Source organism: Excalfactoria chinensis, chromosome 24 (genome assembly GCF_039878825.1).
Source record: "Excalfactoria chinensis isolate bCotChi1 chromosome 24, bCotChi1.hap2, whole genome shotgun sequence".
Lineage (NCBI taxonomy): Eukaryota > Metazoa > Chordata > Aves > Galliformes > Phasianidae > Excalfactoria > Excalfactoria chinensis.
In genome coordinates, this window is record NC_092848.1 from 3,309,285 (window position 1) to 3,334,686 (window position 25,402).

General features: G+C 62.1%; 2 protein-coding genes across 11 annotated transcripts in view; one reads left to right on the forward strand and one right to left on the reverse strand.

Moving 5' to 3' along the window:
* GPATCH8 (G-patch domain containing 8) overlaps positions 1 to 14,260 on the reverse strand; it is a 28,803-nt gene extending 14,543 nt beyond the window's left edge. The window contains exons 1-6 of one of the 10 annotated variants that reach the window (XM_072356723.1): positions 14,178 to 14,243; positions 9,084 to 9,158; positions 8,115 to 8,149; positions 5,028 to 5,045; positions 3,945 to 4,017; positions 978 to 1,022 (exon numbers count right to left, since the gene is read on the reverse strand). Coding sequence is in view for 1 of the 10 variants with exons in the window: in XM_072356716.1 (XP_072212817.1) it covers positions 3,945 to 4,017; positions 9,084 to 9,158; positions 14,178 to 14,222 (193 nt within the window). In the remaining 9 variants the exon portion in view is untranslated. Of the gene's footprint in view, positions 1 to 977; positions 1,023 to 3,944; positions 4,018 to 5,027; positions 5,046 to 8,114; positions 8,150 to 9,083; positions 9,159 to 13,595; positions 13,761 to 14,177 lie in introns of those variants that run through there. The other 9 variants (XM_072356724.1, XM_072356719.1, XM_072356722.1 and 6 more) reach the window with 9 other exon arrangements.
* A 4,994-nt stretch (positions 14,261 to 19,254) lies between these two features.
* FZD2 (frizzled class receptor 2) lies at positions 19,255 to 21,200 on the forward strand. Its single transcript, XM_072356727.1, has one exon. The coding sequence runs from the start codon at positions 19,385 to 19,387 to the stop codon at positions 21,059 to 21,061; it is 1,677 nt and encodes a 558-aa protein (XP_072212828.1). The 5' UTR covers positions 19,255 to 19,384; the 3' UTR covers positions 21,062 to 21,200.
* Positions 21,201 to 25,402: the final 4,202 nt, after the last annotated feature.

Sequence of the window (25,402 nt, forward strand, 5' to 3'; positions counted from 1 at the left end):
TGGACAGTTTTGGACACGTTACATCACAGCCCGCGCACTCGGTTGCGATGTAAACCCGCTGGACCAGCACTTACCTTCTCCGACGCGCACCCTGGGTGAGAGAACAGCCCGTTTACAGCCCTGGGGTCGGCGTGAGCACCCGCTTTGTTATACACACATACAACACGGTTATACCTTTGGGCTCTGAGATCCGCGCGCCCTCCCAAAGCGCCGCGGGGCACTGAGGGCTGAGGTGGCAGGGATGGATGCAGAGCGCAGCGCACAGCTGAGCCCCAGGCTCTGCTCCGTGGCCGCACAAGTGGCTGTTCAGTGGATATCAGCCCCAAGTGGATCATTGACCCATTGCAGAGCGGTGCCTTGGAATCCCGCTCGCCTTTCCGGCTGCTTTGGCGCCGTTCCCCGTTTGGAAGCGTTTCTCCTTGGCCCAATGGTATAAGGAAGGAAGCAGTGAGCGCCATTTTTAGCCAAAGGACCCAATTAAAGACAGCTGATAAAAATGGCTTCCGAAGCGCAGCGTCGCTTTCACAAGGGCTCGGGCCGCGCGTGCTGACCGCTCTGCAGCCCGGCTTCGTTTTGGTTCCGATTTGGGTTCGGTTCTCCAATACCAGAGAGCTCAGGGCAAAGCCGCGCACACAAACAGCGCGGAGCCGCGTCCGCCTTGTAAGGCGGGCAGAGCTTCTCCACCATCTCTTTGGAAATTGCAGTAGCAAGTGCTGGTGCCCACAGTGGGGAAAATCAAGTTTGGACAGTATTAGAAATTGGACTTTGGAACTGATTTGGGCAGTTCTAACACAAACAGAAACGTCCCTCCTTAGCAATACCCTTTAATGAACGAGGATCAGACAAGTGTGCGGAAAGAAAGGAAAGGAAAATGAAAGACCAAGCAGAAGGATGATGGCTACAACAGAGAAAGTAAGCCTAACATATTGGTGCACTGATGACAAAAGGAGTAATTCAGTCTGAAAATTAAAAATTACCACTGCTAAGTTTACCATCACCACAACAAGTCCAGGATCATAACGCTGTAAAAAAGAAACACCATTTGTTAGGCAGAAACCACTGGGGCACAAAACAGGCAGGGAGGTGGGTTACCACAGCGGGCTGCTTCCTCACCCCTCCACCCCATCACCGCGCCGTGGGGCCGGGCCGGCACCGTGCTGCTGTGGGGCGGCCCAACCTCACCTGGTGGGACGTGGGGCAGGGGAGCACAGCGGGACCCCAGCGTGGATCCCGGGGCTCGGCTCAGCACGACCACAGTGCAGCCCAGCGGCCGCATCCTGCTGCACCACCGGGGCAGCACCACAGTGTGGGCAGCAGCTCGGCAGCAGCGCAGCACTCCCACTGCGCCCCGTAACAGCACACGGAGCAGCGCAGCCCCGGCTGCCCACTGCATGCGGCACAGCAACAGGGGAGGAGTGCCCCATGGAGCACCCGGCACGGCACTGAGCCCCATCCCTGCTTACAGAGCCTTCCTGCCGGAGGCTGAGCTTGGTTGTTTTTCACAAGGATTGTGCAAGCTCTGCAAGCTCCCCTGGGCCTGCTGTGCACTGAGCTGCAGATCCGGCTGCCCGCTCATCACAAGGAGAGCAGCCGCTGCTGCTGACAGCCAGCCCTGGCACGCTCCCTGCTGGCCCTGAGCTGCTCCTTCCCAGCCCTGTGCTGGTGGCTGCACGAGGCACCAGAAGACAAGGCAGCCTCTCATCCCGCCGCCCTCTGGGAGCGGCACTGCTGAGCTCATCCTGTTTATCTGTTTCTGGAAGGGGTCACAGACAAACACGAGCTCCAGACGAGGCCTGAAACGCCTCAGCTGCCCAGTGAGAGGCAGAGTAACAGGGAGGAGATCCCGACTGTGCACCAGCTGCACCGGGAGCTTCGTCTGTATGAACAGAGGCAGGAGCTGCAAACACAGCGGAGCACCGCGCTGCCCTACAGCCTGCACATGGAACCTGCTGCCAAACCCGCTGCCCTGCCTGATGCTCCACTCAGCAGCACAGCCTCTGTCTGTGCCCAGCTCAGACCCCTGTGAGCTCCCACTGCAGGCTTGCAGATAAGCTCATGTTTACATCCATTTCTTACACGAGGCTGCCAAACCACCCCATACTTACTAAGGGTGCAGCCCATTCTTCTCCTTTTCTTCCACACTCTCACACATCACAGAGCTTCAGAGCCCGGAAATGAACACACAACTCCTCATTCCCTCGCGCTGTTTTTCTCAAGGCCTCACAAACATCTCCTTTGTGAGATCAGATATTTACCACATGGAGCAACAAGGGGCTGGATGAGCTGCCGGCCATTTGGGGAGCTGCTGACTCGACACCTCTGCAATGTGAACCCTGAGCGCGTTCCTCTGCGCTGCAGCTGCCATGACAGCCCTGCTGCCATCACCCTCAGCAGCCTGCAGGGTCACCCACAGCACCAACATGTGGCTCACCCCTGTGATACGGCCCCAAAGACCTGACAGGTGGGCGCAGTGACCGCAGAGGGGCTGGGGAGGCAAAGAGCTCCCTGAGAGAGGGCTTTGGAAGGGACAGGGCACAGCTCCTCTGCTCAATGCTCCCTGCTGGGATGGAGGAAGGCCAGCAGGCCTCTCCCATAGTTGCCCCTCCTGCAGCCAGCCCTGCTGTGGGTGCACAACCCCTCGCTGCCGAGGCACAGTCCTGCAGTGTAACCTCCAGGTGCACTGAAATGAGGGAGGGAGCCCCAGCTACGGGGAATGGTCCGTAGGGCTGGAAGTCAGCAGCTGCTTTGTTCAGGTCAGCTGCATGGAAATGAGGTGGGGGTGATCTCAATGTACGCAAATATTCAGCTCTGAGGGCTGGCTGCAAAGCACTTCTGCTGCCAAATGCAGGACGCCAGGTAAAGGTGAGCAGTAACCCAAAGGGCTGTGAGCTGCGTGCTATCACCATCCTGCAGGCTCCAGCACGGTGCTCACAGCACAGCAGCTCTGTGTCCTCTCCTCACCCTCTCTAGAAATCTCCGCTGGATGTTTTGATGAATACAGCACAGAACGAAGATCTTCCTGCTCTGCTCCCCTGCCCTCAGCACACACCAAGTGCCCTCAGACTCAGAGCAGGGATCAAACTGGGTGCCACGGCTTCCTTTCTTCAGTTTGTAGATGGGTTTGGAGGTAGAAAAGCCACAGCACAATGAATGAAGCTCCCGCAGAGCAATGCCCAGCGGTGCTGCATGCTGCTCACTACCAGCAGGGAGCTCCTCAGCAGGGCTGGAACGAGGTGACCTCAGGGCCCTCCCAACACAACCCACTCTATGCTGGGAGGCAGAAGGGCAGAGCAGCAAGTCCCCACAGCTGCCCCTCTCCCCCCACAGAGCCCTGGGGCCGTGGCAGCTGCTGTGCTGGGCCCAGCCTTCCCTTGGCTCACTGCTCCCACCCAAAGGAAGCAGGCTGAGGAACACAGCCAGGCAGCACCACTGCAGAATGCTGAGGGGCGACAGCTCCAGCCCCCTGAGCTCCAGAAGGCACAGGGACAGTAGGAAGGCCATGCATGAACTGCAGAACTCTGAATGGAACCAGTCAGGGGCAGCAAGAAGCACCAACCACCAGTGCAGCCCCGTCTGAGAGGGCAGAGTGCCTCAGCTGGAGAGCTGGCTGCATCCCCAGGGCACAGGCAGCCCCTCCAGCAGCCCCACACAGCACTACACACCTCTGCAGGGCCGCCGGGGGCAGGAGGAGCGCTCACAGCTCACCAGCTCTTCATATTACAGCTAAGGGAACAGCGAGGAGCCGGGCGGCCCCGGCTGCCAGCAGGCTGTGGGCACACAGCCCCACACAGCCCCACATGGCCCCATTGCGGCCCCACACGGTCCGGAGCTGCTCCGTCCCCACGAGAAACGCAGCACTGCCTCCGTTTGGCCACGGCGATGGAAAGCAGGTCATGGAGGAACGGACAGCGGAGGTGTCTGTGAGAGCCCACAGCAGCACTTACCCTGCAGCGACTTGCCCAAGCCCTGGCCCAGCTTCCAGCCATGCTTCTGCAGTAAGCGGTGTCCGATATTATCCTGACAGACAGAACAGAGAGAACAAACCAAAAATATTCCAGTAATTTATCCTTCCCGCCGCCGCTGCCACATGTGATGAACGAGAGATTTTCTACATAGATACGCATGCAAAAAAATGCTACTGAGGAGGCAACGTGTGCCCGAGGAAAGGGAGAGACCAATGGCAAAAATTGCTGGCTGGAATTGTTGCAGGGCCGGGGTCGGCCGCTGTCTGATGGTGTGCTGGGCAACGTGTGTGCGTCACGGGGAAGGGACAACAACCACAACAACCAAAAAAAGAACAGAAAGCAATGGGGGAGAAAAAGGTGTACCGGTCAAAATTGAGAGTAAAAAGCATCAAATCAGGCTACTGAGACAATCGTATCCATCACCTAGACGGCACCGTTAGAGGCTGGCGGAGGCCTACGCTGCGTTTAGTCGCTTGGTTTGCGTGTCAGGATTTAGAGAACCGAAAGCTGTCAGTGCAGCACTGCCCACCACTAAAACCAAACGCAATCAGAGCACAATCCAGGCTACACTTGATTGGGTTTTAGATATGGATATAGAGATATAAACTAGCATGCAGCCAATATTCAACTGAAAAAACAGTGAGGTTAGTAAAAACAAAATAAAGAAATCCGTTAAATCAAATGAGCTCAAGCACAGACTGGGTGATGCATCTCACATGGAAACTAACCGAAACACTAAGGTGTTAGAATGAAACGGGCCTAGCGGTCATTAACAGCGAGGAACCATTAGTGCATGGAGGGGGACAATAAGCATAATGTCTCATCTGCCCGAGGAGGAGCCGATCGGGGTGGCTGGGAGAGCACTGCAATGAAGGGCTGGCTTTGAATTGGGCCGCCCGCAGCTCCCGCGGGGGGAGAGCAGCACCAGGGCAGCCCGAGCTGAGCGGGGATGAGACATTGTGCTGACTGCACGGCGAGCGAGGCACCAAAAGGGAACGACAGATGGAGCGGTACGCTATTCCAAAAGCAGTGCAAGTGGAGTGAAAGCATTTCCATACGAACCTGGCTTTAAAAACTGGGCTGTCAAAAGAACAGTTAAATGTAACACAAAGTAAGAAACTGTCCCATCACTAATGGTCGTTTTTTTTTTTTTTCTTTTGCTTTGTTTTCAATTCACTGCTTGCAAGTCATGTATTTATTAAAGAAGAGTGAAAGCATAAAAGAAAGTCAACAAGTCAAGACCAGCTGGGAGATTCAAGAGCGGCGTGTTGTGACCGACACAGTGAGGGGGAACGAATGTTAAGGGCAGGAAGGAACAATTTAGAAGGGTTATACACATTAGCAACGCTCTTACTGCGCCACTCAAGAGGATGGCCGCCCTGCTGGGCCCAAATGGGGAGTGGGTGCTCAGAGGGGCCTTCCCCCGCGCTGCCCCACGCGCGCTCAGCACCCAGCTGTGTGCAGGGTGGGCTCCCAGCTGTGTGCAGGGTGGGCACCCAGCTGTGTGCAGGGTGGGCTCCCAGCTGTGTGCAGGGTGGGCTCCCAGGTGGGCACGCTGCCCCTCACCATGAGCTCCTGCTGGCACAGAGCTGTGATCCTCCGTCCTCGTGCCCCCTCAGGAGGCACAACTGCTGGGCACAGGGCAGCTCCGTGTGCTCACGCTGCTGCTTTGGGGCTGCCTGTACCGCAGCTGGCAGTGGTGGCTGTGCAGGTGAGGAGCACTGGGGCCTTCCATGTGTGGATGGGAACTTTGCACACAGAGGTGTGAGCTCCATGCTTGGCCCGGCAGGACAACCCACCTGGAACCCAGCACCGTGACCCCGTGTGACAGCATGCCCTGCAGCCCTGCCCCCAGCACAGCCCCGGCCAGCAGGGAAAGGCACCAGCAGAGAGATCTGCGTGGGAACTGGGAGGGTTCGGTGCTGCTGGAGGCGGGGAGGCCCAGCTGTAAGCAGATGGGGCTGCGTGGAAACCAAACCGGAACCAGCCGTGCCCAGCGCAGGGCTGCCATGTGAGCCCACGGCCTGCACCGCTCGGCTCCTCTCCGGACAGTTCAGGGAGCCATGAGCCTCTTGAGTGGGCTGTAAGCTGTGCTGACTGTGTATGCGGGGACCAGAAGCGAGGATTGGATGCTACGGGGTGAACCCATGCAAACGAGAGGTTGAAAAGAGTCCCAAAACAAAACCTAGAGCTCACTACAGATGACACAATGAAGACCAGAGAGAAAAGCCAAATAGTAATGCTACACCATTCAGCTTCAAGAAGCACATTATTTATAGCACTGTCCACACGTGGCTGCTGCTAAATGTCAAACCAGCAGCTCTCCCAGTTACACTTTGGAACCAGTGGAGTCCACAGATCTGTACAGGTGGTGCGACCAAAGGCAGCGGGCGCTGCAGCCAGCAAGGCACGGCCGGGCAGCACGGCTGCTGTGTGAGCAGTGGGGGAGGAGGGCAGGGGGGCAGGGGGCAGCGTGCTGCTGAATGGCCGCTCACCCGGCCTGGGATCGGGGCAAGGAGAGCCACCTTCACACGGGGAAACACGGGCTGTGAGAGCTGCCACGTGTCACCGCTGCCCTCTGAGCGCCGGAGCTCAGCACAACGAGTGCGTTACAGCCAACACGGCCCCTCTGGGAGCAGAGATGCTGCACGAGGGCTCTGCTGGGCTCTGCGGCTCGGGACAAGCAGCAGCGGCCGTGCTGACACAGGCAGGGTCTTTCAGGGCAGCACAAAGGGCGCTGTCACTTGTGGGGGAAGCGAAAACATCGTCCGTGCAGCTGCAAAGAGCCCATTGATGGGAAATACTTTCAATTTGAGAATGGGAAGCAGCTCCTGGCTGAGGCTGCATCTCCCAGCTCGGGCCGGCCCTGCTGCCATGTGTGTGCTGTGCTTGGAGTCGCACCTGTCTGCGGCCCAAACGAATTGGGCTGCACGGAACCAAAGGCTGGCGTGCAAATTGAGGAGGCGTCTCAGCATTGTAAGGATCTGTAGACTCCCAGACCTGTTGTTTCCAGCCACCTCCAAGTTGCATGCTGTAGCAGTACGGTCAGCACCTCTCAACAGATAATGCTGCAGAGATGGATCTCCCCATTGCTCTCTGGGTGTGCTCTGTGTTTGGTGGGGGGACCCCCTCCCTCCCCCCCCTCAGCTGTAACTCACTACCTATGGTGTCACGAAGGCACGTGGGCCATGGAGAGGGTGGGAAACACTTCCAGTGGCAGCAGGAAACCTGAGGCATTACTCTCATTTCCCACCTGCAGGTTGTCTCCCAGGAACCACCAGCATTCTGAATGAAGACAACGTGAAGATGGAGGCCGTGCTGTGTGAGGACAGCCTGCAGAGCCAGGCCTGCTCACAAGGCCGAGGGCAGAGCCGTGAAGGCACGGAGCAGCAGCAGGTGCTGGTTGGAGCACTGTGCCCAGCAGCCTGCTGTCCAACAGCCCTCGCAGGGAGCACAGTTGAAGCACGAGGCCAAACTGAGCATTAAACCTCCCCTGAGCTGTGAATCACCGCCCCAGTCAGATGGCAGCACAGCCCCGGAACTGCTGCAGTTGGACCCTCAGTGGCCGCCCAGCCCACCTCCCCGCAGTGAGCAGAGGCACTCCCAGCACAGCCCTCAAATACCAGCTGCCATTTCATCGTGTGCTTCCTGCTGCAGCTCCTCGCTGATCAAACCCTCGGTGACAACAGGCTGTGCCAGCAGGTGCCCCACAGCTGCTCCATGTGCTCCATGCAGGCAGCAGCTCCTGGGGGTGCAGCAGAGCCCTCCTGCCCCCAGCTGGGTTGGAGCTCCAGAGCTCGCACGCTCCCTGCACACCAGGCAGCTCATCTGCACCACTGTGTCTGTCAGTGGCAGAGCAACACGCTGCGTCATGAGTGCTTCCTTCATCCCTATCTCAGCAGCTGAATGAGACCCCCAGGCCACGATGCACGACGGCGGTATTCAGGACAACGCTGAATACAAACTCCCATCTCTGCAGCATTATCTCATGCGTCATCGATTACTGCCATGCCTAGATCTAGCATCATGCCAGCACAGAAGACAGGAGGTACTATATGCAGTGTTCACTGGACCAGAAGAACAGAAATAAGAAAGGGGAAAGGAAACCCTAGAGAAGAAATTAAAAAAGGCAGACCGTGCAATACAAACCAGATCGGGGCTGCTTAGCTAATATGGACCAACTGCTGCGGAAGAAAAACGTCGAACACCCCAAGTTGTGTAAATTCTGGTAAACATCCAAACACACACAAACACAAACAGCCACCTACACACCAGGAGGACACACCGAGCTCTGCTAACACCCAACGGCTTCTAAGTGGGCACGGAGGAACTTCGGCAGCTTCCTTTCTTAAGTGGGAATGGGAAGGCTCGGGGGGATCTGCCCTCACGAGTGGTGTGACTGAGCAGAGCTCTGCGAGCCGCTCACCACCACGTCTCCTCCTCTGCTGCTGAGGCTGCAGGGCTGAAGCTGGACGCCAGGCCTGCAGCTGAGCACAGCCCCGCACCCACGGCGGGCAGAGACAGGACTTAAAAAGCTCCATAAGCTGGAGAAGGGAAAACTCCCCCAAGCTGAGCTGCCCCATCTGCTGGCCGTGCAGCCATCTGCTGGCAGTTCAGCCATCTGCTGGCCGTGCTCTCCACGTGAGGAAGGAGAAAAAACAAACAAGCCACAAAACACACAAAAGCAACACTTGGAAATCCTCGCCGCAGCTCCGGCCCCGTGGGGAAACTGCTGCTAACCCTGACACAGCCGTGCTGCCAGGCGTCATCCTGCCATCCCAACCCATCATGAGCCAAAAAACGGGGACCAAAGAGGATGAGCATGTGCTCTGCTCCGCTGTCCCTTCGGGTCTGCGTGACAATTAAACTGACTGGCAAAAACATCAAAAAACCCACCGGTTCTGAGTGCATTAAGGCAGTTCTGAAGGACCACCGAACCTCAATGGCAGCGTTACCTACAGCCGGGGGGTGCTGCGGGCAGCCCTGGCACACACAAGCTCAGCATGCAGCTCGCCCTGCGATGGCAGCCCCGCTCAGGAGCCCCTCCTGCCCACAGCAACGCGCGCCCGGGGCCCAGCACGGGGCAGGTGGGTGCTGGTGCTGAGAGCACAGCCTTACCGATTCGATGGGCTTGTCCAGGGATGCCTGCTCTATCTCCAGGTGCCCTTCTTCATACTGGTCAAAGTGGTTGCCCTGGGAGAGAAGAGGACAGTCAGCTCTATGGCACAGAACACGGGCTCAGCCCACAGCTCTTATTTCACAACCCAGGTCTGGGCATGTGTTCACTTGGTACATTTTGCCAGCACAATAAATAACCAACAGCTGGTTACCTGCACGGCACCACAGCTCGGTACCTGCACGGCACCACGGCTCGGTACCAGCACGGCAGCACAACACAGCAGGCTGCTGCTCTCAGAGCAGAGCAGCTCTCCCATCCCACTGCACTGTGCACAAAGTGGGATGGAACCAGCAGCCATTTCAGGACAACCACCTCCATTGTGGCCTCTCTGAAGCTGCAAATTCCTGAGACCACAAACACGACGAGCTGTTTTTGCCCACAGATGTTCACGCTGCATCCCCAGCAACCAGCGCTGCACCCAGCATCCCACCCAGGGCTGCCCCACACCCCCTCAGTGCTCCCAGCGCCTCACAGCCCAGCACTGCCTGAGCGGGAGCTCCTGGTGCCACTGCTGAGCACAGCATCACTCCGCTCCCTTCCATCAGCACCAGCCTCTGCTGCAAGGACTGCTCACAGAAGCCAACGTGAGAAAGGGCTGAGTGCAGCTGGCAGAGCACAGGGCAGCCCCCAGAGCCCTGGACTCACAGCCAGGCAGCCCTGGACACCCAGTGCCAAGAGAACAGGATTTGGTGCTCGTACCCGAACACCAGCCGTCCTCCCTGCAGCCCCTCATAGCAGAACGTCACATCCAAGGATGCAATCCGCACAGCATGTAGATCAGCAGCATTACAAACTGCTGGCTTTTCTCCCTTCTGACTTCCCAGCACGACTTGCTGCCTGCAGCCAGCTCTGACTGCCAGCCTGTGCCGCCCAAACTCCCTGCCTGCTCCATCTGAAGGCATTGAGGCTCAGCTCGGCTCCAAAGCCCGCCTGGCCCATTGCAGGCTTTGCTAACAAAAACAAAAGAGTCCCCTCCCGGAAGTGATGCCAAAGGCTGAACGCCATCCAAGCCCATTGCAAAGAAGCCCAGAAGCAAACCCAGCTTGTTGGAGCACCAGCAATCCCATTGCTATCGACTGGGGCTTGACTTGATGTATCTGCATCCTTCCAGGAGCTGGACGGGGGCGGCCCCGGAGCCGCAGAGCTCCATCTGCCGCCGTGCTGTGATCCGACCCAGCACTCGGAGCCATTTTGAGCCCCTGTGCCTTGAGACAATGGAGCAGGGGAAGATGCTCCAATCTAACCACGAATTAAACACACCGTGATCCTGCAGGACGCAGCTGCAAGCACTGAGCATGCACTGCCAGCACCGCGACCAGGGGAACAACCCCTAACAAAGGTGAGACAAAACCTTCACAAAGCAGAGCTGCTGAGCACCAAAAGGAGCTGCTGTGCACACACAGCCCTGCTGAGCAGCCAGCCCTGCCGGCCCTCATGGCCACCACTCACAAAGGAAGGCCAGAAGGGGCCTAAGAGGCGCAGAGAGCCAGCAGTGGGTGTGAGGAGCCAGGCAGGGCGCAGCAGCACATCCGTGGTGCTACAATCCTGCCCTGCACAACTCCTTACAGCACAGCCACGGGCAGCCTGTGACTCCTCGGGGAGGTGCAGCACACACAGCTATGTGTCACGGAGCGGCTCCAAAGCAAGGCTGGTGCACACAGCCGTGCTCCAGACAGCACAGCTCCGCCGTGCTCCTCCAGCATTCATCACATGCACGAAGATGATGCAGCCTGGAGGCCAACGTGCACCCACGGGGGCTCCATCCTGCCCTCAGTTCTCCTGGACAACTCAGGGCTTGCAAAAAGGGAGGCAACGCAGCACAAGGTGCAGATGGGAGCTGGAAAGCCTGCATTAACACGGAGGCACAGTCAAGCCCTCGTGCTGCCCTGTGCTGAGGTGGATGCACCAGGAGGGTCCTCATGCAAGGAAGGCTCCCACAGCACGGAGCAGGAGCTCCTCCAGCCCCGCGGGCACTGCACACCTCCAGTTTGTAGCAGCAAAACCACAGGGCAGGCAAACACAGCAAACACGGCAATTACATCCCGAGTGCTTCAAGAGAAAACCTCTCCAGCTGATACAACAAAAGCAATTACCAGCGGATGGGAATTTCAATTGGCAGCTTTTGACAGAAGCGCCCTTAATTGCAGGGCGGGCTGCTCTGCGGCTGCACAGCCCCTGCCTGCTCCAACAGCAGCACCCAGCCGGCCGTGCTGGGCACACACTTCCTCACCTGCAACTTCCACCTCCGCGCAGCCAAACCCTCAGCAGAACCCAAGTGCCCACGGGGCTGATGGAGGAGGGAGCTACACAGCAGAAGCACGGCTGCAAGTCTGCCCTGGGAGCGCACAGGGCTGCCTGCTGGGGAGCACAGCCACTCATCACTGTGACAAACCCCAACAGGGGACCCGTCCTGCTGCCATGTGGAGCACACAGCTCTGCAGGGACCCCTGCATGCTGCTCTGCTCCCACCACCGGCCCAGAGCTGCAGCAGCACAGCTGGACAACAAGGCCCAGCACTCAGTGCCACCAGGAGAGCCCTGCACACACAGCTCCATGCACAATAATGCTACAGCGACAGAGGAAGGCACGGCATTAGCCCCACTATGCTCCCAACCGACCCCTCTGCCCACCGACCCGGCTCTGCTCCCCCCCAGCCCCTCCTGCTGCGCTGCTGGTTTCACCCTAAGAGCACAGAGCCGCATACAGCCCTCAGCCCCCAGCTGTAACCAGCTCCCTGCAGCACACCACAAACCCAGACTGCTCCCCTGCCAGCTCCGTGCTGCCCAGCCCCCCCCTCCCAGCGCCTCCCCAGAAGAAAAGAACCAAGGGACAGAAGCAGAGCAGCTCCGAGGGCTGTTTTTCCCATCCTGGATCGCTTCCTTTTGCCGCATCATTAATCCAAAGGCATCTCCCTCTCCTCCCCGGAGCCCGGGATCCCCTGACCCGCACGCTGCACTGCTGACCTTTTGTTTCTCTCCCCTTCTCGGGGCTCTGCACGTCCCTCAGATCACAAGACCTCGAGCAGACTGCAAAGAACGCGGGCTGAGCGCCGCTCCTCCAACCACAGCCCCATCCCAGCTCCATGGCAGAGCCCGGCCTTCCAACCGAGCCCACCTACCACAGCCTGCAATGCCGACGCTAGAAATGGGATGAAGAAGCTTTTTTAAACACCCGCAGCCCCACAGAGGGAACCTGCATGGAAAGCCATGACTTCACACCAACAGAACCCAACCTGCCCCCAGCTCTGAGCGGTACTTTGCATCCATGACCGTGTTGGTGCCACGCTGAGCACAGCAGGTCCTCCTTCAGCCCACGCCGGGCTCCATCTCCAGCAACCTCGGTCTGAGACGGGGAAACAGAGTCAGATTTAACCTCTAGGGGCAACTAACAGGAAGGAGCAGCAGCCCCAGCAGCACAGCTCTGAGGAACAACCCGCAGGGCTCCATGCAGACACCTGAGCTCAGGGCCATCTCCCACCTGAGCAGCTCCTCTATAATTCATCACTCCTGCCCTCCCTGCTCTGCAGGCTCCATTCCAGCTCTCTCTGGGTCTCTCCCCCCAAAGGAAAGCTCTGCACACAAAACAAACCCCTCCTCTCACTCGGGAACTCACAGAGATAGAAGCACAGAGGCCTCGGCTGCTACAGCCCACGGAAGCACAACGGAGCACCATGCCAGCACGGCACTGCCCTCATTGTGCAGTCAGCACGGCAGGGCAGCGCTGGGCATTGAGAGCAACTCACAGCGCCCGGAGCGGTGCTGCTCCCCCTCTGACATCACACAGTGACACAGGAGCAGGTTCTGCTGCTCCCATTGCTCTCTGTGAAGCCACGCTGCCCTGCAAAGGAACGACAACAAGGAGAGCAGAGCCCACGTGTGCACACGTTGTGCAATACACGGCCCACAGCTGCCCATTGCCCCACTCTGCAGCACTCTCGATGTGAGGTTCCTGCCCCCCCCCCTCCAAAAGCAAACCACCACATGGAGCCTCCAAACCCAACACCTGCCCAACACAGGACTGTGCAGGCAGAAGCACATTGTGTTGGTGCTAACTGCAAGGTGTTTAATGAAGTGACCCCACGTGTGGGGCTGCAGCAGGGATCCGTGCTCACACTGTGCGGCTCAGGGTGCATTCAGCAGCGCTGAGCTCCCCTCTCAGCCGTCTCTTCTCCGGGCTGAACGGCCCCACGTCGCTCATCCTTCCCCAGCAGGAGATGCTCCCAGCCCCCATCGCTGTCTCCAGATGCTCCAACCGAGCAGCCCAGCACCGGAGCTGCCATCGCAGATGTGCCCCCCCCAGGCAGAGCATTAGGGTCGAGAACTTCCCTCTCCCTGCCGGCCCCGCAGCACACAACGCCCCTCAGGGCCCCCCTCGGCCTTCCCGGCCCCGCCCGCCGCTGTGGTCGTTCCCCCGCAGGTGCAGCGCTCCGCTCTCGCCCTCATTGAACCCACCGGGTTCCTCCTTTTGGCAGCGCTGCGCTCTCGGGACGCGTCCGGTCGGAGGGACCTTGAAGCCCCCGCGGTTCCACCCCACGGCTCCGGCTGCCCCCGGCACCGCGCCCGGCCGAGCTGGAGCACCAGGACCCGCCGTGCCTCGCGTCCAGAGGCTCGTTCCAGCCCCGCTCCCTCTCAGCTCAGAGCCGTTTCCCGCTGCTGGCAGCTCCAGGCCGTGCTCCCCGCCAGCTCCCCCCGCCCGCAGCTGCTCCGATCCCCGCCGGCCGCCATGAGGTTCCCGCGGCCTTTCCCTCCCCCGCTCCCCGCAGCCCGGCCGTTCGCTCCGCACTACAGACGCCGTCCGTTCCCCCCCGGCCCTCCCCCCGTTCCGGCCGTTCCTTTCGCCTTCCCTCGACCCGCCGCTCGTTCCGTTCGTTCCGTTCCGCCCCGCCCCTCCCGGCGGACCCCGCTCGTCTCCCCCCGGCCCGCCCGCTCCGTGCCCGCGGCCTACAGCCCTGCCGGCCCCGTCGGCCCAACGGCGGCCCCGGCCCGACCCCCACCCCGACCCCCACGGCCGCCCCGGGGCGCCGCAGCCGTTACCTGGAAGTCCCTGTCCTCGTTGAAGCGGGAGAACCTGTCGGCCATTTTGCGGCCCGGCCCCGCGCCTCCCCCCCCCCCCCCCCACTCCTCCTCCTCCTCCTCCTCCTCCTCCCCTCAGCGCCGCGGCCGCGCGCCCGCCGCCCCGCGCATGCGCAGCGCGCAGCGGGCCGGGCACGGAGAGATGCGCGCGCACCCCGCAGCCGGCCTCGTGCCTCGCGCACGCGCACAGCCGGCAGCGGCGAGGGCGCGACCCAGGGGGCACGGGGAGGGCGCTGAGCTTCCCGCCCTCTCGGAGAGAACCAATGGAAACGCGCCGATCTCTTGAGTGATGGCGGTGCGAACCAATAGGAGGACGAGCTCGCCGCGAGGGGCCCGCTGTCCTCTCCAGAGGCGCTGTGGTGATGGCGGTGCCTGGTGGGGGTCGCGGCCTCCCTGGTGCAGCTGCGGGCCGTCCAGCCGACCGCAACAGCACGGCTCCTTCCAACACGGCTCCTTGCAACACGGCTCCTTGCAGGGCGTTATACAGAGCATCTGCACGACCGGCAGGGCCTGGACGTACCGCAGGCAGGGCCCCGCACGGCGCTGAGGGCGATCCGGGCCTGCTCTGCCGCTGCTCTGCGGCCCGGCCGCCCCTGTGGGGCCTGCAGGGTGTTGGGAGCCGTTTGTCCACACGGAGCAGCGCCGGCCGGGATGAGCACAGCCCTGCCGTGCAGAGCACCGGGCCTAATAGGGACCTGATAACGGTATTGAGGAGCACCGGGCCCAATATAGACCCTGATAACGGTATTGAGGAGCACCGGGCCTAATAGGGACCTGATAATGGTATTGAGATGCACCGGGCCCAATATAGACCATGATAACTGGTCCCAATGTGGACCCTGGCAGACAGCGCTCGTCCCCGCCCCCACCTGCACGTGGAGCCGCCGAGCACAGCGCTGTGGCTGCCCGGCCAACCTCCATCCAGCTGGGAACCATCTCTGTCCATCGCAGCCATCGCCTGAGGCCTCGCACAGCTGCAGGCAGCCGCAGCAGCCGCCCTCCCGTCGTGCAGCGACGCCGTCCGTCCGTCACGGGCAGCTCTGCCGGCTGCCCCGATCAGCTCCTCGCACCTCCAGGAGGATCCGTTCCGTGCCCCCCCATGCATAGAGATGACTCCGCCCGTGAGTCCCGCCCACCAGAGGGCGCTGGTGCTGCGGGCAGCGCTGCGTGCCGGGCAGCGGGGGGCGCTGCGGGACCCCCACCCACATCATGGGACCCCCACCCACATCATGGTACCCCCACCCGCACCACTGGATCCCCGTAGTACTGTGAGTCACCCACACCCCGGGACTCCCACCCACTCCACGGGACCCCCACAGTGTTGTGGGACCCCCCACCCACCCCATGGGACCCCCAGCACACCGTGGCCTCCCCAGCCTGCTACCATGTGTGGGGCTGCCGGGACGGGGCCAGGCAAAGCAGCTGTGGGGTGAGGGATGTGTGGGGCTCCACAGAGGCACAGGGCACAGCCATGGGGAGCAGCCCCATAGCGCAGGATGGCTCAGAGCCGCGGGGATGCAGCCACGGTGCAGGTCCCACCTGATGCCTTGTGTTCTTCCTGCTGGCTCATGTCACTGGTGGGCACAGCACCCCACTGTTCTGTGTGCACAGACCTGGTGCTGTGGGGCTCACAGCCCCCCGAGGTGACTCCACGCAGGGGTGGGTGCCTCCATGATGCCCCGACCCGGCCTCAGTCCCCTGAATGTGGCTCAGAGAGGACAGAAGTGGCTCCTGCCCCACTCAGCCTCAGTTTCCCTCCATGCCACGGGTGTGCTCACAACCTGCCTGCAGCACCGGGGCTGACTGTGATCCGGGTGTCACCTGCGTGTGTTCATCACGCCCTGTCCCTAAGTGTGAGCCTTCCACACACGGGTACATGCAAAGCACTGCCGGTGTGCCAGCATGCACAGCCCCGACACAGCACAGCCCCAGAGCTCCGTGTGTTTGTGCACACGTGTGTGAGCAGGGGACGGCGCTGCTGCCCAGGAGCGTGGGGCCCCTTCCTGCAGGCTGGATGGGCCCCTCTGCTCTGTGTGGGGAGGGAGTGGATGGGGGGGCAGCAAGGAGCAGCCCCCACTGTGCTCTGCAGCCTGGGCTTGTGCCAGTTGGGGCTGTGTTGTGCTGTACCCCATGGGGATGCGGTGTGTTGTACCCCATGGAGATGTGTTGTGTTGTGCCCCATGGGGCTGTGGTGTGTTGTGCTGTACCCCATGGGGATGTGGTGTGTTGTGCTGTACCCCATGGAGCTGTGTTGTGTTGTGCCCCATGAGGATACTCTCTGGATGCTGGTGCTTGCCAGGCTGTGGGTTCTGCCCCGGCACTTGGGTCACAAATGGGAACTGCTCTGTGTCCCCACTGGGCACGGGGACAGCACAATGTCCCCATTGGGCACAGCTCCATGCCACCATTGGGCACGGGGACACTTCAGTGCCACCCCTGGGCACAGGGGTCAGTCCCTGCCTCCAGCAGGCACAGGGATGGCTCAGCGTCCCCTTTGGGCACAGGGACAGCTTGGTGTCCCCACAGGGCACAGGGATGGCCCAAAGTCAGGCACAGCAGAGCCTCGGATCCTCACTGGATATGGGGACATCTCAGTGTCTCTGTGGGCACGGGGCTGTCCCCCGCCGGGCTGTACGGCCCCGGTGGGCAGGGGGCAGCCGTGGCGGCCGTGGGGCACGGTGGGGCCACCTCACCCTACAGGGGTGGCAGGGACAGCACCGGCACAGCCGGGCACGGAGCCGGCTCTGCGTGCCGCCCTTAGCCGGCGCCGGGCGCTCCGTGAGCCCCGGGGGCTGTTTGTCCCCCCCGGGAAGAGGACGGGGTGTCCCCGCGGGGTCACGCAGCGCTCAGCCCTGACAGGGGGCAGGTATAAATAGCAGGCGCTGCCGGCACGTCCCGTCACATGGCGCGGCGCTGGCAGGGACCCCCGGCACAGCTGGCACCGACAGGCCCGGCTGTACCACGGCTGTACCACGGCTGTACCACGGCTGTACCATGGCTGTACCACGGCTGTACCACGGCTGTACCATGGCTGTACCATGGCTGTACCACGGCTGTACCATGGCTGTACCGCGGCTGTACCGCGGCTGTACCACGGCTGTACCGCGGCTGTACCGCGGCTGTACCATGGCTGTACCGCGGCTGTACGACGGCTGTACCATGGCTGTACCATGGCTGTACCATGGCTGTACCACGGCTGTACCGCGGCTGTACGACGGCTGTACCATGGCTGTACCATGGCTGTACCACGGCTGTACCACGGCGGTGTCCCGGCCGACAACCCGGGGTGGGACGGCAAGGCCGGGGGCACCGCACGGCACCGCTGCCACCCCGAAGGGGATCCTGTGCCGACAGAGCCGGGCCGTGCGGGGCAGCTGTGAGCGCAAAGCACCGCACGCGGGGTCGCGCTCCCCCCCGCTCACCCGCTCTAAAAATACCGCGCACTGACAGCGACAGCTGCGCCCGGCGGCTCGTGTCCGGGCACTGCCGGCCCCTCGTCCCGCACGGCGCTCATCGCGGGGCCCCGCAGCCCCCCCCGCCCGTCCCCGCACGGCGGCACGCGGCCCCGCGACGGCCCCGATCCGCGGGGCGCAGCGGGACGCCCTTAAGCCGCCCTTTCATTCCGCCGCTCCGCTCGCGAGCCGTCAATGCCGGCCGCCGCCGGGGCCGTGTCCGACACGCTCGGGGATCCCACCCCCGGCCGCGGGGTCACCGTGAGCCGAGGGCCGCCCCCCTCCACGCCGCCCCCCTCCGCCGCCCGGCCTCTCTGGGGGTCAGGCGGGCAGAGCCCCGAGCCGCGCGCAGCCCCGTAGGCGTGCACACGTGTGTGCGCTGCTCACGCGGGACACGTGTCGGCTCCGATGTCCGCCCTCCCCCCGGCGGCACCGCGAGCGCCTGCTTTTAATTAGCGGCTCTTAAGTGCGAAACAAAGCCGGGTCGGGGGGGGCCCTTCCCGAGCCCCGAGGCTCCCGCCGCGGCTCCCCGTCCCACCGCCGCCCTGCGGCCCCGTTTCGCACCGCGGGGCTCCGGGTCCCGTCCCGTCCCGCAGGTCACGCTGCGGCGCTGCCCATCGCGGATCCCCCCCCGCCGGGACACACCGCCGGCACGTCCCGCTGCCCCCACGCGCCGCGGTCCCCGCGGGGGTTCGGGCCGTCCCCACGAGTGCCCGGAGGTTCCCCCAGCGCCGGGAGGGGGGACGGGGCCGCAGACTCAGATGCTCCCCCCCCCCCCGAGGCGGCTCAGTCGGTGCGGGTTGGGGCTGCGGGCTGCCCGCCCCGAGCGCGTTCCGAGCGGACCCCGAGAGCCGGCCCGGCCCGGCCGGGTCCCAACCGCCACCGCCGCGGGGACAACAGCGGGGGTCCCACGCGGGGCCGCGGGGTTCCGCTCTGCCCGCCGCCCCCCCGCCCCTCCCCCCGCCCCGCAGCCGCGCAATGGTTTCAATTACGCCGTGAAAGGCGCTGGGGCCCTTCGAGCGGGGCTGCTGTGCTCAGCTACAGCCGAGCTGACGGCAACGGAGCGGGGGGCGGGGGGCAGAGCTGCCGCCGAGGGCCGCTGTGCCCCCCCGGGGTTGAGCACCCCCCCACCCCCACCCCGCCGTCACCACCACCCCGCCGAGCTCCGCTTTGGTCTCGGGCTGTCCCCGTCCCGCGGAGCGGTTCCGCACGGGGGGGGGTGCTGCGGACACAGCGGGGCTCGGAGCGGTGCTTTGCGGGGGGAGGGGGGGGGGAATCGAGAAAGTCGCCGTAAAAGTCGCTTGGTGCCCCCAGCTCGAAACGGGGGGGTCCGGCCGGGGGATGCGGGGGAGGGACGGCGAGAAGTTTGGCAGCGCCGAGAAGTTTTTGTGGGGGGGACGGGGAGGGGCGCGGCGCCCCCGGGGGCGGGGGGGGGGGGGTGGGGGGCCGCAGGGGGGGGGCGGGGCGTGCGGCGGGGCGGGCTGCGATTGGCGGGGCGGGGGGCGGGGCGGGGGGGGCCGCTCCTCCCGGCGGGGCCGCGGCGTTGCCCCGCACAAAGGCGGCGGGTGGGAGCGCGGCGGCGGCTCCGGGCGCGATACGGCGCGATACCGCGCGATAGGGCGCGATAGGGCCGCGATACGGCGCGATAGGGCCGCGCTGGGAGCGGGGCTCGGCGAGCACAGGGGCGGCGGGCGGCGCGCGGACCCCCCCGGCGCCATGCGGGCCCCCCCCGGCGCGCTGCCCGCCCTGGCCGTGCTGCTGGCGGGGCTGAGCGCCGCGCCGAGCCGGGGGCAGCCGCACGGAGAGAAGGGCATCTCCGTCCCCGACCACGGCTTCTGCCAGCCCATCTCCATCCCGCTGTGCACCGACATCGCCTACAACCAGACCATCATGCCCAACCTGCTGGGCCACACCAACCAGGAGGACGCGGGGCTGGAGGTGCACCAGTTCTACCCGCTGGTCAAGGTGCAGTGCTCGCTGGAGCTCAAGTTTTTCCTGTGCTCCATGTACGCCCCGGTGTGCACCGTGCTGGAGCAGGCCATCCCGCCCTGCCGCTCCATCTGCGAGCGCGCCCGGCAGGGCTGCGAGGCGCTGATGAACAAGTTCGGCTTCCAGTGGCCCGAGCGGCTGCGCTGCGAGAACTTCCCCCGGCACGGAGCCGAGCAGATCTGCGTGGGGCAGAACCACTCGGAGGACGGCGGCTCCTCGGCCGCCCTGCTCACCAGCGCCGCGCCGCCCGCCGCGCACGGCACCCCCGGAGCGCCGCGCTACGCCACGCCGGACCGCCCCTTCCACTGCCCGCGGGCGCTGAAGGTGCCCGGCTACCTCAACTACAAGTTCCTGGGCGAGAAGGACTGCGCGGCGCCCTGCGAGCCCTCCCGGCCCGACGGCCACATGTTCTTCAACGAGGACGAGATCCGCTTCGCCCGCGTCTGGATCCTGGTCTGGTCGGTGCTGTGCTGCGCCTCCACCTTCTTCACCGTCACCACCTACCTGGTGGACATGCAGCGCTTCCGCTACCCCGAGCGGCCCATCATCTTCCTGTCGGGCTGCTACACCATGGTGTCGGTGGCCTACATCGCCGGCTTCGTGCTGCAGGAGCGCGTGGTGTGCAACGAGCGCTTCCAGGAGGACGGCTACCGCACGGTGGTGCAGGGCACCAAGAAGGAGGGCTGCACCATCCTCTTCATGATGCTCTACTTCTTCAGCATGGCCAGCTCCATCTGGTGGGTCATCCTCTCCCTCACCTGGTTCCTGGCCGCCGGCATGAAGTGGGGCCACGAGGCCATCGAGGCCAACTCGCAGTACTTCCACCTGGCCGCCTGGGCCGTGCCGGCCGTCAAGACCATCACCATCCTGGCCATGGGGCAGATCGACGGCGACCTGCTGAGCGGCGTCTGCTTCGTGGGGCTCAACGGCATCGACCCGCTGCGGGGCTTCGTGCTGGCGCCGCTCTTCGTCTACCTCTTCATCGGCACCTCCTTCCTGCTGGCCGGCTTCGTCTCCCTCTTCCGCATCCGCACCATCATGAAGCACGGCGGCACCAAGACGGAGAAGCTGGAGCGGCTGATGGTGCGCATCGGGGTGTTCAGCGTGCTCTACACCGTGCCGGCCACCATCGTCATCGCCTGCTACTTCTACGAGCAGGCCTTCCGGCAGCACTGGGAGCGCAGCTGGATCAGCCAGCACTGCAAGAGCCTGGCCATCCCCTGCCCGCTGCACTTCACGCCGCGCATGAGCCCGGACTTCACCGTCTACATGATCAAGTACCTCATGACCCTCATCGTGGGCATCACCTCGGGCTTCTGGATCTGGTCGGGCAAAACGCTGCACTCGTGGAGGAAGTTCTACACCAGGCTGACCAACAGCAGGCAGGGAGAGACCACCGTGTGAGCCGAGGGCTGCCCTGCGTCCCCCCCACCTCCCCATCTCTCGCTCTTTCCTCTTTCTCTCTCTGTCTCTCTCTCCGAGTTATTATTGTTGGTTGTTTTGTAATTAAACCTGTAAATAGCACTTGTAAATTTTAATTATATATTTCTATTTAAAAAGAGGGGAAAAGGAACCCAAAGCCGAGAGCCGGCCGCGGTGCTGGTCCAGCTCCTCAGTGCCGCCCAGCCGGTAGGACGGAGCGGGGACCGAAGGGAGGAAGAAGCGCCGTTTGTGCCGCCGCGTTTCCCGGCTCCTCCCGGATCCCGGCCCGGGAGCTGCGCCGCGTTCGGGCTTCGGAGCGACGCGTCGGACCCAAGTGGGCAGCTGCGCCTTTGGCAAATACAGAGAGTGAAACAAGCACCGCTGTCCTCCTCGCCGCTCTGTTTTATTTCCTCCCCACGCCGAGCAGGGCGCTGGGACGGTGCAGGGCCGCTCTGGGGGCCGCGGCTGTGCGGCCCGTCCTGCCGCAAACAAAGAGCTTGTGCAGAACGATGGGGGGAGAAAAAGGAGGACGAAACCGGCCCGCAATTTCAGCGCGAGCCGAGGAATCCCCGCCGCGGGGCGCAGCGTCGGCCCCGAGGAAATAGCGGCATTTGGGGCAGGATTGGGGATGCGGGAGCCGGGGGACGAGCGGGGGGATCCCGGCTGGGTGCGAGTCGTGCTGGCGGCGTGCGGGATGGGGACCGGGACAGAACTTTGTCCTGAGCGGAGCGAGGCCGGGCCGGGTCGGTGCTGAGCTGCGCTTTGCGGGTGGCCGGAGCGTGCCCGGCCCCGGCCCCAGGACAGCCGGCAGCTCCCGCGGGGTCCCCGAGCGGCCCGAACCGAGCCGATGAACCGCGCTGGGTTTGGGGCAGGGAGGAACCGAAGGGGTTACGGCAGCGCCTCGCGCTTCTCCGTCGCACATTTTGGAAAGGAAAAGCTCCTTGGATCCGGCTGGATTTTCCAGCGATGAGCTGAGGGGGAGGGAGGGGAGGAGGGGGTGGGGGAGGGAGGGCGGGGGGCCGGGCGTCCCGGCGGGTCGGAGCTGTGCTGGAGGGGCCCCACCGTGAGGGGCCGAGCCTTTGTGCCCCGCTGCCTGCCGGGCGTCGGGGGGCGAAACACGGTGGGGTCCGGTGCGGTTTCGCATCAATCCCCCCCCAGCGCCGTGTGGGGATGCGGGAGGTGTGGGGTGGTGTGGGGATGCGGGTCGGGGGCTCCCGGGGGGACCCCGCGATCAGAGCGGGCGCTGCGGTGCTGCCGGGCTCTGCTTGGGCGCGGGGCTGAAAACATCGCCGGGTCGCGGTGGGGCAGCAGGGCGGGATGTGGCCGTGCGGAGCACTGCGGGCCGGCGGGGCGGGGCCTCGCGGGGGTCGGTTGGGGAGTTCGGGGGGGGGAGGAGCCGGTGCTCCACGTCCAACACACATACACGGCAAGGAGATGGGGCAGCAGGGTGCAGTGCGGGGGGATGTGGGGCAGGTGGGCAGGGGTGGGGGGGCAGCACATCACCTCCTTCCTGTGTGTCCAGGGATGGTGGGATGGACACGGGAGGGATGGATTGGAATGGGGGGGTGTGGGACAGGCAGACATGGGGTGATAGACATGGGGGAGGTGGACAGGGGACAGATGGATGGATATGGGATGGATGGATATGGGATGGATGGATATGAATGGATGGATATGGATGGATGGATATGGATGGATGGATATGGGATGGATATGGATGGATGGATATGGGATGGATGGATATGGGATGGGTGGATATGGGATGGATGAATATGGGATGGATGGATATGGGATGGATGGATATGGGATGGATGAATATGGGATGGATGGATATGGGATGGATGGATATTGGATGGATATGGATGGATGGATATGGATAGATGGATATGGATGGATGGATATGGATGGATGGATATGGGATGGATGGATATGGATGGATAGATATGGATAGATGGATATGGATGGATGGATATGGGATGGATGGATATGGGATGGATGGATATGGGATGGATGGATATGGGATGGATGGATATGGGATGGGTGGATATGGGATGGATGGATATGGGATGGATGGATATGGGATGGATGGATATGGGATGGATGGATATGGGATGGGTGGATATGGGATGGATGGATATGGATGGATGGATATGGGATGGATGGATATGGGATGGATGGATATGGGATGGATGGATATGGGATGGGTGGATATGGGATGGATGAATATGGGATGGATGGATATGGGATGGATGGATATGGGATGGATGAATATGGGATGGATGGATATGGGATGGATGGATATTGGATGGATATGGATGGATGGATATGGATAGATGGATATGGATGGATGGATATGGATGGATGGATATGGGATGGATGGATATGGATGGATAGATATGGATAGATGGATATGGATGGATGGATATGGGATGGATGGATATGGGATGGATGGATATGGGATGGATGGATATGGGATGGGTGGATATGGATGGATGGATATGGGATGGGTGGATATGGATGGATGGATATGGGATGGATGGATATGGATGGATGGATATGGGATGGATGGATATGGATGGATGGATATGGATGGATGGATATGGGATGGATGGATATGGGATGGATGGATATGGATGGATGGATATGGGATGGATGGATATGGATGGATGGATAAGGATGGATATGGGATGGATGGATATGGGATGGATGGATATGGATATGGGTGGATATGGGATGGATGGATATGGGATGGATGGATGGATATGGATGGATGGATATGGGATGGATGGATATGGATGGATGGATATGGATATGGGTGGATATGGGATGGATGGATGGATATGGATGGATGGATATGGGATGGATGGATATGGATGGATGGATATGGATGGATGGCTCTGGATGGATGGATATGGGATGGGTGGATATGGGATGGATGATATGGGATGGATGGATATGGATGGATGTATATGGGATGGATGGACATGGATGGATGGGTGGGCATTGTGTGGACATGGGATGATGGACACAGGATTCATGGACATTGCGCAGCTGGACGTGGGATGGATGGCCCTGCACCCCACCCCCCTCCTTGCACCCATCAGTGCTGCAGCACCCACCCCCATCCCCACACCCCGCATGCCCCACATCCCTCCCGCAGCAGCCATCCGTGCTGGCTTTTCCGGCCCAGCTGTCCCGCGGGGCGGAGGGCGCGGGGGCCGGGGCAGGAATTCGGCCGGGGCTGAGCAGCGCTCGGCAGCTCCGGAGACAGAGCAGCCTCTGAATGCGGGGAATGTTTTTGCAGCTGGAGCCCATTAGGGGCGGGCTCGGCGGCTTTATTAATCCCAGCGTTATTGCTCAAGAGGCGCGGGAGGGCGGGGGGGGAGCGCGGGGTGCTGCAGGGGGGAGAGCGGCTGGGGGGGAGAAAGAGGAGCGAGTGCGCAAGGAGCTGATGGCCGCCGTGCTGCTCTGCCCCGCAGAAGCTGCCCCGCAGCGGAGGTTCCCCCACAGCGGAGGGAGCCTTCCCTGCTGATGGAGGTTCCCCATCATGGAGGTTCCCCATCATGGAGGTTCCCCATCATGGAGGCTTCTTCACAGCGGGGTCTCACCACGATGGACGTTCCTCCATCAGTTTCCACATATCTGGGGTTTCCCCATGATGGAGGTTTCCCTATTACGGACATTTCCATCACCGGGCTTTCTCTGCACTGGAGGTTCCCATTGATGCAGGTTCTCACTGATGGATGATCCCATTGATGGAGGTTTCACCATTGATGAAGGTTCCCATTGGTGGATGTTCCCACTGATGGAGGTTCCCACTAATGGAGGTTCCCATTGATGGAGGTTTCCCCATTGATGAAGGTTCCCATTGACGGATGATCCCATTGATGGAGTTTTCCCCATTGATAGAGATTCCCACTAATGGAGGTTCCCATTGGTGGAGATTCCCATTGATGGATGATGCCATTGATGGAGGTTCTCATTGATGCGGGTTCCCATGAGGGGGGTTCCATTGATGGAGGTTCCCACTGATGGAGGTTCCCATAGATAGATGATCCCACTGATGGAGGTTCCTATTGATGAAGGTTCCCCCATTGATAGAGATTCCCACTGATGGATGATCCCATTGATGGAGGTTCCCACTGATGAAGGTTCCCACTCATGGATGTTTCCCCATTGATAGAGATTCCCATTGATAGAGATTCCCATTGATGGAGGTTCCCATTGATGGAGGTTCCCACTGATGGATGATCCCATTGATGGAGGTTCCCGTTGCTGTTTGAGGTGCTGCTGCCCTGCCTGTCTTTCTCTTCCTTCTCCTTT

What these genes read in the sequence shown, in the direction of transcription:
- FZD2 (XM_072356727.1), top strand. Translation starts at nt 19,385, where the DNA reads ATGCGGGCCCCCCCCGGCGCGCTGCCCGCCCTGGCCGTGCTGCTGGCG.